The sequence below is a fragment of the Panthera uncia genome, assembly GCF_023721935.1.
Source record: "Panthera uncia isolate 11264 chromosome B3 unlocalized genomic scaffold, Puncia_PCG_1.0 HiC_scaffold_1, whole genome shotgun sequence".
NCBI lineage: Eukaryota > Metazoa > Chordata > Mammalia > Carnivora > Felidae > Panthera > Panthera uncia.
The window spans coordinates 621,260-638,991 of record NW_026057582.1 but is presented as its reverse complement, the minus strand read 5'-3'; the positions used below and the strand labels follow the sequence as shown (position 1 = coordinate 638,991).

At 62.4% G+C, this 17,732-nt stretch overlaps 2 protein-coding genes across 3 annotated transcripts in view; one reads left to right on the top strand and one right to left on the bottom strand.

Annotated features, from left to right (window-relative positions):
* Positions 1-17,732, bottom strand: part of BRF1 (BRF1 RNA polymerase III transcription initiation factor subunit) — a 57,270-nt gene that overhangs the window by 20,630 nt on the left and 18,908 nt on the right. Inside the window, exons 3-5 of the mRNA XM_049611994.1 lie at positions 16,836-17,009; positions 5,918-5,949; positions 3,257-3,329 (exon numbers count right to left, since the gene is read on the bottom strand). Of these exons, the coding sequence (XP_049467951.1) occupies positions 3,257-3,329; positions 5,918-5,949; positions 16,836-17,009 (279 nt within the window). The remainder of the gene's footprint in view (positions 1-3,256; positions 3,330-5,917; positions 5,950-16,835; positions 17,010-17,732) is intronic.
* Positions 22-1,823, top strand: BTBD6 (BTB domain containing 6). Of its 2 annotated transcripts, XM_049611995.1 has the most exons (4): positions 22-94; positions 193-283; positions 423-541; positions 670-1,823. In XM_049611995.1, the coding sequence occupies exons 2-4, from the start codon at positions 203-205 to the stop codon at positions 1,700-1,702; spliced, it is 1,233 nt and encodes a 410-aa protein (XP_049467952.1). In that variant the 5' UTR covers positions 22-94; positions 193-202; the 3' UTR covers positions 1,703-1,823. The 2 variants fall into 2 exon arrangements, with proteins under 2 accessions (XP_049467952.1, XP_049467954.1); XM_049611997.1 differs by lacking the exons at positions 22-94; positions 423-541 and having other exon boundaries at positions 196-283.

Genomic DNA, 17,732 nt, shown 5'->3' with positions numbered 1-17,732 from the left:
GCGGCAGGCTCGCGCGGCCCTCCGGCCCGCGGCCCGACAACAACAACTTGGAGAGTCCCAACTGGCAGTCCTTCCACCCGACCCTGCGCGAGAGGTGAGCCCGGGCCGCGCCCGCACCCCGCACCCCGCACCCCGCGCCCGCGCCCCGGCCCGACCCCCGAGCCCCGAGCCGTGTGCCTCTGCCCTTTGCAGGAACGCGCTGATGTTCAACAACGAGCTCATGGCTGACGTCCACTTCATCGTGGGGCCCCCGGGAGCGGCCCGCAGGGTGCCCGCCCACAAGGTTGGTAGAGGCTTGGCCCTGTAAGCCCGCAGAGGCGACTGCCCACCGCCTGAGTAGGGGCTGCCCTGTACCCCGGGTGCGGCATCCGCTGGGGGCAGGGAGGGTCCGGGGCTCAGGGCAGCTCCTGTGTCATCCACAGTACGTCCTGGCCGTTGGGAGCTCTGTCTTCTATGCCATGTTTTATGGCGATTTGGCAGAAGTTAAGTCAGAAATCCACATCCCTGACGTGGAGCCCGCAGCCTTCCTCATCTTGTTAAAGTAAGCCTGCTGCACGAGTCCGCGAGGAGGGGGTGGCTCCTTGCTGCCTGGCTGCCGCCAGCGGGCACCGTGCAGCTTCTTGGGGGCATGCCCCACGCAGCCTGTGACACGGTCCCCGCCCCACCTAGGTACATGTACAGTGACGAGATCGATCTGGAGGCCGACACGGTGCTGGCCACTCTCTATGCTGCCAAGAAGTACATCGTGCCGGCACTAGCTAAAGCCTGTGTTAATTTCCTGGAGACCAGCCTGGAAGCCAAAAACGCCTGTGTCCTGCTGTCCCAGAGCCGGCTGTTTGAGGAGCCCGAGCTGACCCAGCGCTGCTGGGAGGTCATCGATGCTCAGGCGGAGATGGCTCTGAGGTCTGAAGGCTTCTGTGAGATTGACTGGCAGACGCTGGAGATCATCGTGACGCGGGAAGCTCTCAACGCCAAGGAGGCCGTGGTCTTCGAGGCCGTCCTGAGCTGGGCGGAAGCAGAGTGCAAGAGGCAGGGCCTGCCGGCCACCCCGCGCAACAAGAGGCACGTGCTGGGGCCCGCCCTCTACCTGGTCCGGATTCCGACCATGACCCTGGAGGAGTTCGCCAACGGCGCTGCCCAGTCGGACATCCTGACGCTGGAGGAGACCCACAGCATCTTCCTGTGGTACACGGCCGCCAACAAGCCCCTCCTCAGCTTCCCGCTGACCAAGAGGAAGGGCCTCGCCCCGCAGAGGTGCCACCGTTTCCAGTCCTCCGCCTACCGCAGCAACCAGTGGCGCTACCGCGGGCGCTGTGACAGCATCCAGTTTGCCGTGGACCGGAGGGTGTTCGTGGCAGGGCTGGGCTTGTACGGCTCCAGCTCCGGGAAGGCCGAGTACAGCGTGAAGATCGAACTGAAGCGGCTGGGGGTGGTCCTGGCTCAGAACCTGACCAAGTTCGTCTCGGACGGCTCCAGCAACACCTTCTCGGTCTGGTTTGAGCACCCCGTGCAGGTGGAGCAGGACACCTTCTACACGGCCAGCGCGGTCCTGGATGGCAGCGAGCTCAGCTACTTTGGGCAGGAGGGCATGACGGAAGTGCAGTGCGGGAAGGTGACCTTCCAGTTCCAGTGCTCCTCGGACAGCACCAACGGGACCGGGGTCCAGGGTGGGCAGATCCCAGAGCTCATCTTCTACGCCTGAGGTGGCATGGGTACGCCGTGAGGGGCGCTGGGAGGGGGAGGGACGTGCAGGAGGCCGTGCTACCCCTCCGCCCCCCGCCGACGGCCTCGCCGACGTCATTAAAGACCGTGCTTGGTTTGTACGTCTCTTGTACGCGGTCGGCTGCGGCCAGAGCGGGGACACACGGGCTGTGCTGCACAGCCACGGCCCTGCCCAGGTTTCGGAGGCCGGGCCGCCGGGCAGCCCTGGGGTTCCGAGACGGGCTTCGGGCCCCTCCCGGTGGTGCCCACGCTGCGTGCCCTGTGGGCTTCGCCGGCTCCCACCCTCACAAATTCAGAGTGGTACTACGCTTAACCCAAAACCTTCCCTTCAAAACCAAAATTGGAAGAAGCCACCTAACGTAGTCTTTCTAGCCAGGTCTCAGAGTTTCAGCAAGACAAGAGCCACCGGCAGATGAATGTCCGAGGGAGCGTTAAGCTGGGCACGCGCTTTCCCGCGTGTCTGTGAAGAGGGACTCCCTTCTAGCACACGGCAAACCCTCCCGTGCTGGTTAGGATCGAACGGCCTCCCTGGCAGGCCCCGTCTGTCCCTGAGCGTGCCCTCTGCTGGCAAGCCGGGCTGCCACCACCAGGGCGTGCTTATTGCTTTAGAAGGCTCTGGAAAAAGCTGGGTGTGTGCTTGCGTCTGTACTTCCTAGAGCGTCGTAGCCTCTCACGCAAACCCCTGCTGTGAAGCTCAGATTTGAGGGGGGTAAAGTGGGGCTCTCTGCTGGGTCCGCGCCTCCAGACCCTGAGCGCCAATCTCCTGCCTCAGGCTCAGGCAGCAGCTTCCCTGGCAGGCCCTGGATGGCCCCTGCCCAGGCGGGCTTTGGGGTCAAGCAGGCTCTTTGAGCCCCTTGTCTCTCTTCTCCCAGGCCACACACTCTATTGGTGGTTGCTTTGTTTCTGGAAAAAACCTCATCTTCGCCTCCACAGGGAGGGACCGTGTCACTGGCCACAGGAACGTGGCCTCTCGGGAGAGGGTCTGGGCTGGGAGCAGAGAGCCACAGCTGTGTGGCTACTCCGTCCAGCAGCCCTTCTGGCCTCCGGGCCTGTCCTGCAAGGCCTCTCCCGGCTTCAGAGGACCATCCCGTGGGTGACCCAGCACCGCGCCCCCAGCCCGCCCTGCCCGGCCCCGCACACTGCGCCTCCTCCGTGGGCAAAATCGGGAGCAAGCCCTCCGAGCGGGCTGAAAACAGTCCTTGGTAAGGCTCCGGTGAAGGCGGAATGTGGCTAGGAAAGCGGCACTCCATCCGCAGGGGTCCTGGCCTCCCCGAGGCACCCGCCTCCAGCCCTGTTCTCACGAGGCGGGCGGGCCCCCAAGGCAGCAGCACCGCTCCCTCTCTGCGCGCTCACCCACAACCGCAGGGCGCTCTGGTCTTATACCGGGGGTAACCCCCAGGCCGTGGGGTTCCGGGCTGCCCTCGGACAGGGTTGCTTCCTACCTGGCGGAGCTGCTGTGCCCGCACGTGACCGCCTCCCGTCCGAGCACGCCCCCCCCCCCCCCCCCCCCCCCCCCCCACCGGCCCCGCCATACCTATTGCTGGTGCGTTGATGCAGAGCTCTCTCGCCAGGAGGAGGAAGGTCTTCCCCAGCACGTAAACGTTCACCTGTCACGAAAAAACCACTACCGAGATTAGCAATTTAGGAAACGTTTGCTTTCTTCTCTTAAAATATGCACTTCGTCGTTGAGTCCGCAGAGCCCTGGTAAGGCTCCCTGCCAGCCCCCATGAGCCCACGGCAGCCCAGGGCCCTGCTTCCCAGCCCCAGGCAGCTTTCCAGGCCCCACCACCGTCTCAGCAGTGGCGATTTGCTGAGGAAAAAAGCTGCCTGAGAGACAGTTAGCAAAGCGGAAGCACGCGGAGTGCAAGGTGTGTCATTCAGAGTGGCGTGCGCCCGCACGTTCGGGGCCTGCTGGCCACGGCATGCCGTGCTCCCAACGGGCCCGGGAGCCACGGCCTCGGCCCCTCGCCGGGAGCAGCTCAGTCGTGGCCGTGGGTCTCCGCAGATCTCGGCGACACGCCGCCCACTCCCACCTCGAGTCCAAATCCGCTGTGGAGCCCAGCACCTGACCAACCGCAGCACCCAGTCATGTACTCCTGGACGCGACCCTCCAGTGCGGCCGGGCCTCGGCCGCCCTGAGAGCCTGCCCCGTGCTGGCCTGGGCACCTTGTGGGAGGGGGGCCTCTGAGGGGTGCCTGACCACAGGCATGGAAGAAGCCGGTCCGCTCGGGTGGGGTGCAGAATTGGGAAAAGCTCAGGCTTGGTGCCCTCCCGCCCCTCCCCTGGGACTCTCAGGCCTCAGTATCCTGGCCCTGGCCCTCTGTCTCTGGTCTCCCCAGGGAGTTTGTCTGCCTAATCAAGCCTGGCCTATGAAGGCCCGGATGAGGGCCCTTTCGCCGGTGCCCAAGGGGACACCAGAAAAGGCCTCTCAGGCAGCACAGGCAGGTGCCTGCGGCCGTCCGGGAGCGCTAAGGGATGGCACAAAGCCCCCTCAGAGGACGTGGAAGGTGCCAGCTTGGGCAGACCTGCACTTCCCATCCAGGCCTCCTCCTGGGAGAAGCCCCCCTTCGCAGGGCTGGTGGCTCACGGAGCGTGCCTTCCGAAGGGATTCAGCCCTCAGCCTGCCCACGCGTGCCGCGTCTCCGCGTGTGCGGACGTTCTATGAGCGCCCCAGCCTTTGCCGGGCTCCCCCAAGTTCCTGCAACTTGACCCTCCTGACTTCAGGCCCGTCTGAGAGTGGAGCTCAGTGTCCCCCTCACCGTCTCCTCCCACCGCAGCACCCGCCGGTCCCCCTTCACGCCTCCCACCCTGCCTGTGTCCCGAGCAGATGAAGATCTGCAGGAAACAGTCCTCTGAACAGACTTCAAATGGAAAGTCAAATTGTTGAAAGGCCACACCCGCACAACACACACGGTTATTGCCACAGACGCTAACGTGCACCAGCACGCACTAGGAGCTCTGAGGTGTTTGTAGCTTGTCTCTGTGAAGGCGGCCGGTACAGCCGGGCATGGCTAGCCAGCACCCCCCATCCTGTCCACCTGGCAGATGGGCTCTCCGCCCAGACGGCCCTGAGTGCTCCTGTACCAGCCACGCCTGAGCGGGGGCCGAGCCCGGGGAGAAAGGTCCACTCGGCGAGCGTTCACACAAGAACGGATGGGAGGACCCGTGTCAGCCCCCCGCAGCCAGAGCCCCAGGCGAGACCCTCACCCGACACGCTGCCCCACACCCACAGACAAGCACACAAACACGTCCTGTGTGTGCTGCGCCCGTCCCGGCCCCAGGGAGACCCCGCTGATGGGAAGGGACGCGGCCCAGAGCCTGGGGCCGGCTCTGCCCAGGTCCCCCCACACCCACCCAGCAGGCTGGCCCAGGGGCCCGAGGCACACCCCTCCATCTCGGGCAATAAAAGCTCACAGTAAATTGTGCGGGTTCAGCCGGCCGGCGCAGCGGCTGCCCCCGGGGCCTTGGTCCAGCCCGGAGGAGCAAGAACACGCACCCCTTCTGTCTGGCCCTGCGCTGGTTTCCCATATCCAACGGTGTGAAGCAAGAAACCGCCAGAACACCACCCTGACCCATCCAGGCTTTGCCTAAGGGCTTCTGAGCATCTGCCCTACACCAGACGCACTCCGTCCTTTGTGGGAAGTCCCGGGACGGAACCGGCCCGTGAGGCCACACCCCCCCCCCCACCCCCTTGGTACCGCACGTGCAGTGTTCCATTTCCACGATCCCAACAGATGACTGTTAGCTCGGCCAGAGCATCTCAGAGGACTCCTGAGAGATGCCATTTACGAGGACAGCTAGGACAGCGACCACGCAGGTGGCATGTGGTTTTCGTGGAAGCCCAGCCTCATCAGCACTGGGGGGCCCTGCGGCCCAGGTGCACCGGGACCCGACCACGCTTTCCGTGCAGGCGTGGAATCCATGATCGCCCCGCACACACCCTCACACCGTGGACACGTCTGTGCCGTGACCCCCCCCCCCCCCCCCCCGTTTTAAAGAATCTCCCTTGTCTCGGACCAAGTACACCTGGGTCTTCCCACTGGTTCTGAGGCCGAGGCCGCCCGGCTCCCAGGACCACAGTGTGACCCGTGTTTACTGCCCCCTCCCAGCTCTTGAACAGACCACACCCTGGCGCATCCTGTGCCCCAGTCCCAGCCTCCCTTGGGAAAAGGGCTCAGGAAGGAAACCAGTCTACCTGGAGCAGATCACTGAGGTCGAGGAGCATGTCTGTGGCAGGAGTCAAGGAACACGTGCACTCAAGCCATGGACCCCCCGTTACCCGACAGCCTCCCAGAGGCACCGACCATACACCCGGCCACCGGACCTCGTCGGGAATCTAAGCTCGGCATGGATCGAGAGGAGTGAGGCATCGGGGCTGCTCACGGAGACCTCTGTGAACCGCTCCCAGGACAGGGGGAGAGGGGCCGTGAATGCAGTCCTCACAGGCCCACCCCCCGTGTGGCACAGCCCAGAAGCGCGTGACGACGCTCGGTCTGTCCCCCGAGCACCTACTGACGGCCACCCAGGCACTACGTGTGGCCTCTGCCCCACGACTCGTGGCTCCTGGGGAACAGACACGTGGACAGAGGGCCACCCGCCCTTGGTGGCTGGCAGGCACCTCCAGAGTGCCGGTGCTTGAGGGGACAGCTGTGGAGACTCTGGCACGGGACCTGTGCTCACTCTCAGCAGGCGATTAAAGAGTCACCAGATTATGTCCTAAGTGATGAAACTCAGCTGGACACGTACACAAAAACACAAAACACAAGCCACCGAGTAGGGCGGCTCGTCAAGAGAAGAGAAACTCCATGTCACTCACGGGTCTGCTGTGGCTCTGAGAAGGTGAGGACGAGAAATCCCCACGTGCTGAGTCAGAGCCCAGACCAGGCATCGGGAGGGTAACCCCGGGCCCAACACATCAAGAAGAAAGGGCTCCCCGAGGCCACAGCTTTGCACAAGGTCCCAGACATCCCGCCCCCACCTTGACTAAAAGGCACCGGGTTTCTCAGTCTCTGAAGGCACACCCTTAAGCGGGATACACCAGGGAAGGCCGGGAGCAAAGAAGGCCGGGGAAGAAGGGAGAGGAAAGGAAGTCGAGCTACAGGAGGGAGCGGTGACCCGTGGCACCAAAAAGGACACAAGAAATGAGCCGAGCCAAGAGGCGGGAACCACAGGACTCCGGGTCCGTGACGGTCGGAAAAGGCAAAGCCCCGGAGACGGTGCAGGCGTGGGAGGTTGCCCGGGTGGGGGAGGGGCGCACAGGTGGAGCACAGGGGCCGTCCGGGGCGGCGAAGCCACTGCATGTGACGTTCCCGGTCGCGGACACGCGGCACTGACCGCACACCTGTCAGAGCCACGGAAGGCACCACAGCACGTGACGGGAGCGAGCCCTGGTGTCAGGTGCGGGCCTGCGGTAAGGACGACGTGACGCTGGGCCGTCAGCCGTGACTTTCGCAGGTGTCTACGCACTAACGCAGGTGTTGACAGGGAAATGCAGGGGTGGGGGGGGAGGGGACAGAGGCGCACGGGGGACTCTGCACAATTTTTCCTTAACCTACAACGGCTCTGAAAAACGAAATCTATTACAAAGTAATAACAAAACAAAGGCAAAAAGAGGAGTAAAAGTTTTGAACAGACACTTCACAGGGAGAAGCCAAGAGCCAATAAGCACATGAGAAAGACCTCGCAAGAGAAAGGCGAACAAAGTGCCCCCCCACAGCACCCAACGCCGGCCTCACGCGCTCTGCGGGCTGGGGCGCAGCGGGACGGCCCGATGGCGGGAGGCCGGCCGGCTTCCTCTAAGGCTGACCCCGCGCCCGCCTCCGGCCGGCTCCTCCCGGCGAGGCTCTCGCTCACAGCATGCGGATGCGCATCCACACAGGGCTTCGTACAAACGGCCAGAAGAGCCCAGACGACCGCCCCCGGCAGAGCCGTGGCGGGGCGGGCGCTCCCACACGGAGCGTGTGCCACAGCGCAGGCCCACAAGCTCGCCTAGCGACAGAACCCTTACAGAAGAGGCCTTCCCTTCACCCGACGTCTGGAACAAGCCGAATTAGCCCGTGAGAATCCTCAGTGGGTGCCTCGGGGGCGGCGGGGGGGCGGGGGGGGGGGGAGCCTGACCAGAAGGGACCAGGTTGCCCTGCATCCTGCTGCAGAGACGTACGTCTGTCAAAACCCCCGAGCGTTTTGTTTTATGCCAATCTCCCCTCCGAGGGAAAAAAAGAAACACGGACAAACACGGAGATCCGGTCGGTCAATGACTTGGCAGCCGAAGGGCGCGTGGGGGCAGGCGGGCGTCTGCACCTCCCTCTGCCGTGGGCCGAGCAGCGCGATCCCCGCAGCAGACCCTGGGGGAGTGTGTGTGTTTCAAACAGGAGACTGGACTCCAGGCGCAGCCAAGGAGGCGCGGCTGCTCTCCTCGTGACACCGGAGGAGACGCGCACGCGCGGCCGGTGCTCGCCGGCCGGGCAGCAAGGACCGCGGGAACAACGTGCTTCCCCACACGGGCGCCCACGCTGTCCTCGTGAGTGCCCTCGGGGCCCGGCCCACAGCAGGTCGCCCGGCTGAGGCGCACGTGGGGATGTGCCGTGGCTCTGGAAAGTCTCATCTGGCCGGCCAGCGGGCCTGTGTCTGCACCGCCTGCGGGGCGGCGCCCCCCACCTTCCTGGCACAGGGGCACCAGCCCCCCTTCGCGGGTGCTGGAATCATAAAAGGTCAGCAGACCTTCCGGTGGCCTGGAGCCTGGCGGCCTCCCCTGGTCCCTGACATGCTCTGCTAGGTGGCACTTGCGCTCAGGGAGCACCAGCTTGGGGTGTCGGCCTGCGAAGAGATGTGCGAACACAAACACTGTCCGCACGGACCAAAACGCCGGCGCTCCCGTGGCCCCACAGAGGATTCTGAGGACGTGTACAGAGGGCTCCAGTGCCACGGTGGGGCGGCCCACGCTGGGCCAGCAACGCCCCGGCGTCCGGATCCACCATGAGAGGGACAGGGGACCACCTGGCTGGCGTGCGCGGTGCCGGAAGAACAATCAGATGAGGCTCGATTTACACGCAGACCCGTTTTCAGTAAGTGGGAAAGTTTACAGAGATTTAATGACGGCAGAGCAAACAGTTAAAAGACCATGACGTTTGTCTACACGGCCTCAGGTGGGAGTGTTTCCTCAGGGCGCCCAAAGAGAGACGAGGAAAATGGCATCAGCATGCGGGCCAACGGGAGGTGTGAGCACGTGCACAGACACCGCGCTTCCAGCTCACGGTGGCGGGAACGGTCGGGGCAGCAGAGCTCCCAACCGGCACCGCAGCTCCCGGGCCCCGGCGGGGACAGACGGGGGGGGGCCCGGGGACAGCGGCGCCCTCCGCACCAGGAGCAGACGCGTCCGCCCCACGGAGGCCGGCCTGCCCGGCACGCACCCCCTGTCCCCCCGTCCACCCACACCCCCTTCTGCAGGGTGGCTCTGGCCCTGACTGATCTCTCCCCAGGCGATTATTTATGAGCCCGACACACTCCTGCTTAGACAGGAGCTCACAGCCACGCCCCACGAAGGACAAGGGCCACCAGGAACACCCAACACCCCGTCCACTGAAGAGTTGTGCCTGGTAAAGACGGAAGTGCCCTGCAGGGCTCTGAGCGCCCGGTCCCCGCACGCCGACCCTGCTCCCCCCGCACTGAGCCTGAGGCTGAGGCGTCCTGTGGTGGGCTCTCCCTTATGTACACGACTCCTCAAATAATTGACACGGGCAGTCATCGTCACTCTGCAGGACATTCCCACACTCTGGAGGTGCCCGCAGCCCACCCTCCCAGCTCCACGCCACGGCCTGTGCCAGCTGCCTGCCCGGAAGAGGTGTGGGAAGGGCCCAGGGCCGGATTCCAGGCCGGCCCTGCCCCCCCAAGTGCCAGGGAGGTGCAGAGCTCAGGCCCGCGCCCCGGCCCGCCCCGGCCCCGGCCAAAGGTCTCGGCTCCCTCCCCAACCATGCTGAGATGGTCTATCCCGCGCTGGCAGCTCCTGGTTCAAGCACACCTGTATGTGCCCAGGGCTCAGGCTCAGCGAGGGGCTGAGCAGCACAGGCCCCGGACGCGGTCTGCACTCAGGCACCGTGCCCACCTCTGTGCTGCGGGAGGTACCTGCTCCCCCACTGGCTGGTGGCAGGCCAGCCGGCACCTGTGACTGGGAGCTCGGAGGAGGTCAGCACACCTGAGGCACAGGGAGTGGCAGCCAGGAGCTGCTGTGGCTGGGAAGACAGGGAGGGCGAGGGAGACAGGAGCTGGAAGCTGCAGCCTGCTGGCCACGGAGGACAGGGATTCTGTGCCACGGGGAAAGCCACGGACAGTCCAGGGAAGGAAGGAGCAGGCCCTGACTTAAGTGTCGAAAGGCGTGCCCACAGGCTGGAGACAAACGCACCCAGGGGCCCGGCGCTCGGAAGCAGGCGGTGGTTGGGGGTGGGGAACAAGCGGAAAAATAGATAAAAGGCAGGGGAGCAACTGGGAGCCCCGCTGTGGGGAAGACCCTCAAAAGAAGGAGGGCCACGCCAGCAGTCCGTGCTCCCGCTCAGGGGACCAGCTGCCCCGGGACGAAGCGCGGCGCCCCCTGGAGGAAGGTGGACTTTAAGTCCAGGCACTTCCAAGGGCAGGCAGCACCTGGTCGACCAAATGAGGCTGGCAGTCGGGCCCCGGGCGACCAGCCTCTGCTGGAGCAGGGCTTGCTCCCCACACTGCCCGCCCCTCCGAGGACAGCAAACCCCCTCAGGGGGCAACTGCCCACAGCCCCTCAAGTTCTCAAACACAGTATCTATCAGTTTAATAAAAACTTGCCAAACAAGAGAACAGGCATGACCAAATACCCCAAACCAGTACAACCAGAACCACCGATGGTCCTACTGATGGGAGTTACTAAAGACCTTTGTGTAACTACAGAGATGGGCCACTTCGCCAAAGACTTAGAATCTAATGAGAAACAGTAACTGAAATTAAGAAATTACCAGACGGGTCTAATACCCGGTAAGACACAGCAAAGGAAGGGTTGAGGGAATCCAAAGGTAGGTTACTGAAAACACTCAGATTGAAACCGAGAGAGGAGAAGAAGGAGAAAAATACAAAACAGAAGGGAAGATGCAGAACCCAAGGTGGGACATGAGATGTGCATGTGACCCAAGACCAGACGGGACGAGAGGATGCAGGGAACCTCAGCTGGGACGGGACGCGGCCTCAGACCCTCCTGGGACACACGGACGGGACGGGACGCGGCCTCAGACCCCCCCGGGACACATAAAACACATGATGCCACCGATTCTAGAGACGCCCCACGGACACTAGGCTGGACAAACATACTCCCTAAAAGCAGGGACGACGGGCTGGCTGCCCTGAGAAACAGAGACAAGATGATGCAGACCAGTGACCAGCCCTGACCGGCGGTGGGCAGGGATGACCCGGGAGGGCCGCAGGAAACACCTACAGGCTACCCAAACAGCTTTCAAAATAAACATGTTCTGGGGGCACCGGGGGCTCAACCGGGTAAGCGTCCGATTCTTCATCTGGGCTCAGGTCATGATCTCAACGGTCGTGAGATCGAGGCCCGTGTTGGGCTCTGTGCTGACAGCGCAGAGCCTGCTTGGGATTCTCTCTCTCCAGACACGCACCCCGCCCTTCCGGCTCACTCTCTCTCAAAATTAATAAAAATAAAATAAAATAAACATTTGAAAAAAGATGTAAATAAAAACAACGATGTCTCACACAAACAGCAGCAGAGAGAATCTTCCTTCCAGTAGACACACTAAAAATAAGAGTGGAGTTCCTAAGACGGGAGGAAAATGGTCCTAGATGATGCAGAGAAATACAGGAAGGGAACGGTCAAAACTGGGAAATCTGAATGAGCGCTAACCTCCAGTAGCGGTGGGAGCGGTGGCCACGGGGACGCCTGGGCCAGTCCACGTGCCTGGGGAGTACTGGTACCCTAGTCTAAGGTGGAACCTGAGAAGTCAGAGGCACAGGGGCACATAACCTAGGCTAGCAGGCAAAACAATGACAAACACATGCATGACGGACAAGGTGTTTAGAGGAAAATAGTATGGGGGCGCCTGGGGGTCTCGGTTGGTTAGGCAGCCGACTGTGGCTCACGTCATGATCTCACGGTTTGTGGGTTCAAGTCCCACGTCAGGCTCTGTGCTGACAGCTCACGGCCTGGAGCTGCTTCGGATTCTGGGTCTCCCTCTGTCTCTGCCCCTCCCCTACTTGTGCGTGCATCAACGCTCTTGCTGTCTCTCTCTCTCTCTCAAAAACAAACATTAAAAAAATTTACAAAATAAAGGAAACAAGAGTAAGAAAATACTTGATTTCTCTAAGACGTCATGAGAAAAAAACAACAAAGAACAAATGTAGCAAACAGAAAACCAGTAGTGGAATTAAATGCAAATATACCAATAAGCACATTTAATGTAAATGGAGGAAATTCTCCAACAAAAAATATTTCAAAACTGAATTAAAAAATCAGAGAAAAACACATGATTCTACATTGCTCACAAGAGACACGTCTTAAACATATCAGGAAGGAGTGAATTTTAAGATGGAAATCGACCCCGCGAACCCCAGGCAGAAGGGAGCGAGTCCACCTGCGGCACATCAGACCGGGTGCAACTGAGGGGAGAAGCGCTCAGGAAACAGGCGGGCGTCCGGTGGCATCCAGGGCCCATCCCCCAGAGGTGGGTCTCGCCCTCCCCACGACGCAGCTCCGGCACGTCACGGGCGTTGACGGGGTCAAGGGGAAAGTCGCAGCCCAGCCCACGGGGGCGGCGGGAGGCTGTAACTGTCCCGCAGAACGAGCAGACACGAGCAGGGATTCAAGGCACACAATCAGCCAACGCACGCAACGACCACAGACACACATTCTTTTGAAACGCACACGCACCCCCACCAGAGCAGACCATGCGCTGAGCTGTGCACACACCGTGGAGCGCTCGGTGAGCGTCCTCGGACCACACGGTTACGCTGCAAGCCGATAATCCCAAGGTAAGGAGAAAACCCCCAACCATCGTCAAAACGGGCAACACAACTCTGAATGACACGTCAGGACTGCGCCATGTAATTAAAATCTGCCTGGAGGGGAAGGGACAGTCTCTAAGGCTCTTATCAGGAAAAACAAAAAAGACTAAAATCAAGAACCTGCGCATCGGTCTCAAGAAGCTAGAAAAATAGTGAATCAAACCCCCCAAAAAAATAGAAGGAAAGAAAAGGTGCCGCACACACAACTGCGTGGGTTAAAAAGGCAAGAGATCCCAACAGCCAACTCGTAAGATTAATAACTGAATCTTGTAGACGTGGACATAATGTCAAGAGACAAATCTCAGGGTGCCCGGCTGGCTCAGCTGGAAGACCGCGCAGCTCTTGATCTCAGGGTCATGAGTTCGAGCCCCAGGTTGGGTGTAGAGATTGCTTGAATAAATAAGTAAACTTAAAACCATATACACAGGCCGCCTGGGTGGCTCAGTCGGTTAGGTGTCCGGCTTCAGCTCAGGTCACGATCTCGCGGTCCGTGAGTTCGAGCCCCGCGTCGGGCTCTGTGCCGACGGCTCGGAGCCTGGAGCCTGCTTCGCATTCTGTGTCTCCCTCTCTCTGTCTGCCCCCCCCCCCCCCCCCCCCCGGCTCGCGCTCTGTCTCTCTCTCAAAAATAAGTAAACATTAAAAAACATTTTTTTTAAAGCATACAAACCCAACTGTACTTGTACACACACAAGACGGCATCTACGTTAGCGCAAAACAGACTTGGGAACAAATCTAACGAAGGACAGGAAAGGCCTCCTCCTCAAAAATAACAAAGCATCCCTGAAAGTACAAAACACTGGAAGAAACAGGGGTATTCATCGACTGGAAGATTCAGTACTGTTAAAACGAACGTCAACTTCAATCTCCCACAAATTGATCCATAAAGCCCAGAAAATCCCAGAAGACTTTTCACGGAAACAGGCTGCTTGAAAAACTCACGCAGAAGAACGGAGGGCCACACACAGCGCAGACGCTGACACAGCTGCAGCTGGAGGCCTCCTGACACGCGTGGGGTCCTCAGGCTGTTCCAAACCTGCAGCTTCTAGCAGCCCGGGGTCGGCCCAGACAGGCAAGCGGACCAGAGAAGGGCTCGGAGACGCCAGCATCGGGCCCACGTGCGCCGCGTGCCGGACGCCCCGTGGAGAGGAACCCGACCCTTTCCTCGCGACAGACAACACAGTGAAGCCAGCCCCACAGAAATCCCAAACTCCAAGGGGACACATAAAACCAAAAGCTTCGGGAAGGGACACCAGGAGGGTATTTCCACGACGTGGAACAGACAAAGGCCTCTTAAACAGGCGCACAAATCAGCCATAAAGGACAAGATGTTAAGGTGGCCCTCAGTAAGAGCTCTGCCCACAGAGAGGCCCCACCACAATGGACGCAGCCAGGAGGGGAGGCTACCGGCCTCCACCCAGGACGCACCTGCACACCGAGCCGGGCAGGACAGCTGGGCCCCAGGGTGCGGACGCGCTCCATGTCAGCTGACACCGGCAGACGGTCCCCAGGGTTCCCGAAGCCCCCTGGCTAGCCGACAGACACCGGGGGCGGGCCGCCCTCTTCACGTCAGCCTACCGTGGCTTTGAACCTGCGACTTTCTGGTGCCCGGTGATGCCGGCCACCCTCCGATACGTGCCAACCAGCCACCCCAAGGCCTCCTTTCGACCACGGGCTCCCTGTAGGCTACACGGTGACACACACGTGTCACTACACGTCTGCCCAAACCCACAGAAGGCACCACAGCAAGCGTGAGCTCCAAGGTAAGCCACGGACGCCGAGTGCTGATGCGTCCATCAGTGTAATCCACGCACTATCTGGTGGGGGGGTCCGTTCTGGGGGAGGACGGGGGGCACTTGGGAAATCTCTGTACCTTCCCCTCAGCTGCACTGTGAACCTAAAACTCGTCTAGAAAAGAGCTATTTAAAAACATGTTTTCAACTCCTTGGTTGCCCTTGGGCACACAGGGGGAGGGGCAGAGGGAAGCAGGTAAAGGGGGGCTGGGGGGCCCGTGGCAGAAGGGAGAGTCTCCGACTGCACCGCCCTCTAAAGCAAGAAACGCGGTCCTCAGCTGGGCGTGAGGAGGGGGACACAGGGTGGCCGGAGTCACAGCAGTCAGGCTCTGGAAACCCAGCCCAGGCCTGCGAACCAAACCCGCCACTAACAGCCCCCAGGGGTCTGGAGCCTGGCAGAGGAGACAGGTCTGCGGGCGGCCATGTGCAGGGCGCGGTCGGCCATGGGACGATCCGCGCACATCTGTCCCTCCCACCCGGGGCCCCTGTGGGTGGGGGCAGGTCGTGAGTGACAGAAGCCTCCGTGGGCACACCCGGAGTCGTGGCGCAAAGCCAGCCACTCACATACAGGCCTGCTGGCAGCTCAGCTGGAACCCGGTAAATGTCACAGGCTTCAACACCCGCTGCGGCGGCAACAGCTCCCGCGGATGCGTGCGTGACAAACAGGGACGCAGGTCACACCTGACCTGGCAACGGCAAGGGAGCCTGGTCCTGGCCCTCCCCGGCTCCCCTGGTCCCGGCTCTGCCCCAGCCCGCCCCCCACCCTGCTCTCCTGCCTCTGTCCCCCCCGGCTCTGCCCTCCCCCGCCCCCCAGGCTCTCCTGGCTCTACCCCGGCCCGCCCCCGCCCCCCACCGGCCCTCCCACCCGCCCCCCTGACCCTGTGGCCTCTCCCGTTGGGGGTCACGGGCCAGCACCTCTGAGGATGCCTCTCTCTGCTCGCCAGACTGGGGCGGGGACCGGAGGTGGGGGCGGTGGGGGAGGGACGGATCCCGGAGCCTGGCCTGCACACCCTCGCCCTGCTCCCCGCGCTCCGTACTCCCGGAGACGCAGAGCCAGCCCGACTGGAGCTCCACGCGCCTCCCCTGTGCCTCCCCCCTCAGAGCTAGGCTGGCCGGGCCTCTCGCTGCTCAGTGCACGGGGGCCAGGGTAGGACGCAGGCGAGGCGCCTACACCATCTTCTGCCGGGGCGCTGTGCTGGGAACCCGAGACCCGTGCCCGCTCAGAGCATGCGTGTGCTTTCGACGTGGTATGCTGGAATGAGAACCTTCCAAGACCTTAGGACGTTTCAGTGAAAGACTCCGGTGCTGAGGGTTGCCCGATCGGAACGGCGGCCAACAGGCCCAGCCACGCACGCCACGACCCTTCCAGCAGCCCATGCTTGCTTCACGGGAGCCGTGGCTGGGGCCCCCCGCCCGTGAGGGCAGCTGTGACGGACAGGAATCCAGTGGGGACACACACACGTGCCACGAGAGGAGCCCGGTGGGAAAGCGGAAGGTAAGTGAGCGGGAACGAAGGAAGAGAACGCCGGAAAGCAGGCGGTGGGCCACCCCCGGAACGAGGGTGACGCCAAGGAAGGAACCGCGAGCGGCAGGGGCTCCGGGTCCACGGCTCAGAGAGAACAATGAGGAGGTGCTAAGCCCTCCAGGGGACCGCACACCGGCCTCACGCACGGGGCCAAGGGTCAGGGCGCCCGAGCGCGGTGGGCACCACCGTCCACATTCCAGAGACCGATGTGCAACCCGCAGCCCGCCGGGCCGTCCCCGAGAGAACAGGCAGAAGGGAGACCACCTGCAGGAAGCCGCTGGGGGACGTGCTATCTCGAAACAAGGACACGGGACCAGGAGCGGGGGTCCCACGCAGGACGGGCCGAGGGAGCCGAGTGATGGTGGAAAAGACACACAGGCAGGCAGGGAGGGCGGACAGCCAGGGTGGGGGCGAGCGGCCCCGGGAGGGCTTTCCAGGGGGTGCGACGCACTGAGTTCCGGGCACGCAGGAGCGTCTGCAGGGTCGGTCTCAGTGCAGTAACAGAACACGCCGCCGTCCTCCCCGAGGGGGCGGATCACCCGCCTGACGGCGGAGTGCGCTCTGTCCTCCCCGGGGGCCAACGGGCCGGGCGCCTACCCTCCCAAGTGGCGGAAGGCCACCCCGATCCAGGAAGGCCTGCGCTCACCCACTAGGGTGCCTCCACGAAATGCGCCAGGAAACTGCAACCGCTGAGCCCAAAGGAGGGAGGCCAACCCAGAGAGCGCCGAGACGGGGTTCCTCCGAGAGGCCCCCAAACCAAAGGATACGCGGGGTGCCTTCCGTCCGGCACACCAGGTAGAGGCAGGCCGCGATCACGTGGGCCATTTTCCGGCCGCGGGTCAGGTGCTTGCTCACGGCCATCTTGAAGAAGTTGAAGGCTGTGTCCAGGCAGTGCTGGTTCAGCTGCAGCTGGTTCCCCAGGTGATGGATCTGACGCCTCCCTAGGGTACAACAGAGACGTTACCACGGATTCCCAAGGTCAGGACAGACCGACCCTTTCCCTTCCACGTTTTTTTTTTTTTTTCCAACATTTTTTATTTATTTTTGGGACAGAGAGAGAGACAGAGCATGAACGGGGGAGGGGCAGAGAGAGAGGGAGACACAGAATCGGAAACAGGCTCCAGGCTCCGAGCCATCAGCCCAGAGCCCGACGCGGGGCTCGAACTCACGGACCGCGAGATCGTGACCTGGCTGAAGTCGGACGCCCAACCGACTGCGCCACCCAGGCGCCCCATCCCTTCCACGTTTTTAAGTTCGCTTTTTGCGGGTTCCAAGCTTTACATGTGGGTGCGGGTGTGAAGTCCCCAGGGTCCCTAGGACTGTCACCGCGCTCCCAGGGTCCCTAGGACTGTCACCGCTCTCCCGGGTCCCCAGGACTGTCACCACTGTCCCAGGGTCCCTAGGGCTGTCACCGCACTCCCGGGTCCCTAGGACTGTCACCACTGTCCCAGGGTCCCTAGAACTGTTCACCACCCTCCCGGGTCCCTAGGACTGTCACCGCTCTCCCAGGGTCCCTAGGACTGTCACCGCTCTCCCGGGTCCCTAGGACTGTCACCGCTCTCCCAGGGTCCCTAGGACTGTCACCGCTCTCCCAGGGTCCCTAGGACTGTCACCGCTCTCCCGGGTCCCTAGGACTGTCACCGCTCTCCCAGGGTCCCTAGGAC

Bases quoted from the DNA above. Each gene is read 5' to 3' on its own strand.
- BTBD6 (XM_049611995.1), top strand. From the start codon at position 203: ATGTTCAACAACGAGCTCATGGCTGACGTCCACTTCATCGTGGGGCCC. The intron at 284-422 runs GTTGGTAGAGGC...TGTCATCCACAG, and splicing joins GCAGGGTGCCCGCCCACAAG to TACGTCCTGGCCGTTGGGAG. The intron at 542-669 runs GTAAGCCTGCTG...CGCCCCACCTAG, and splicing joins GCCTTCCTCATCTTGTTAAA to GTACATGTACAGTGACGAGA.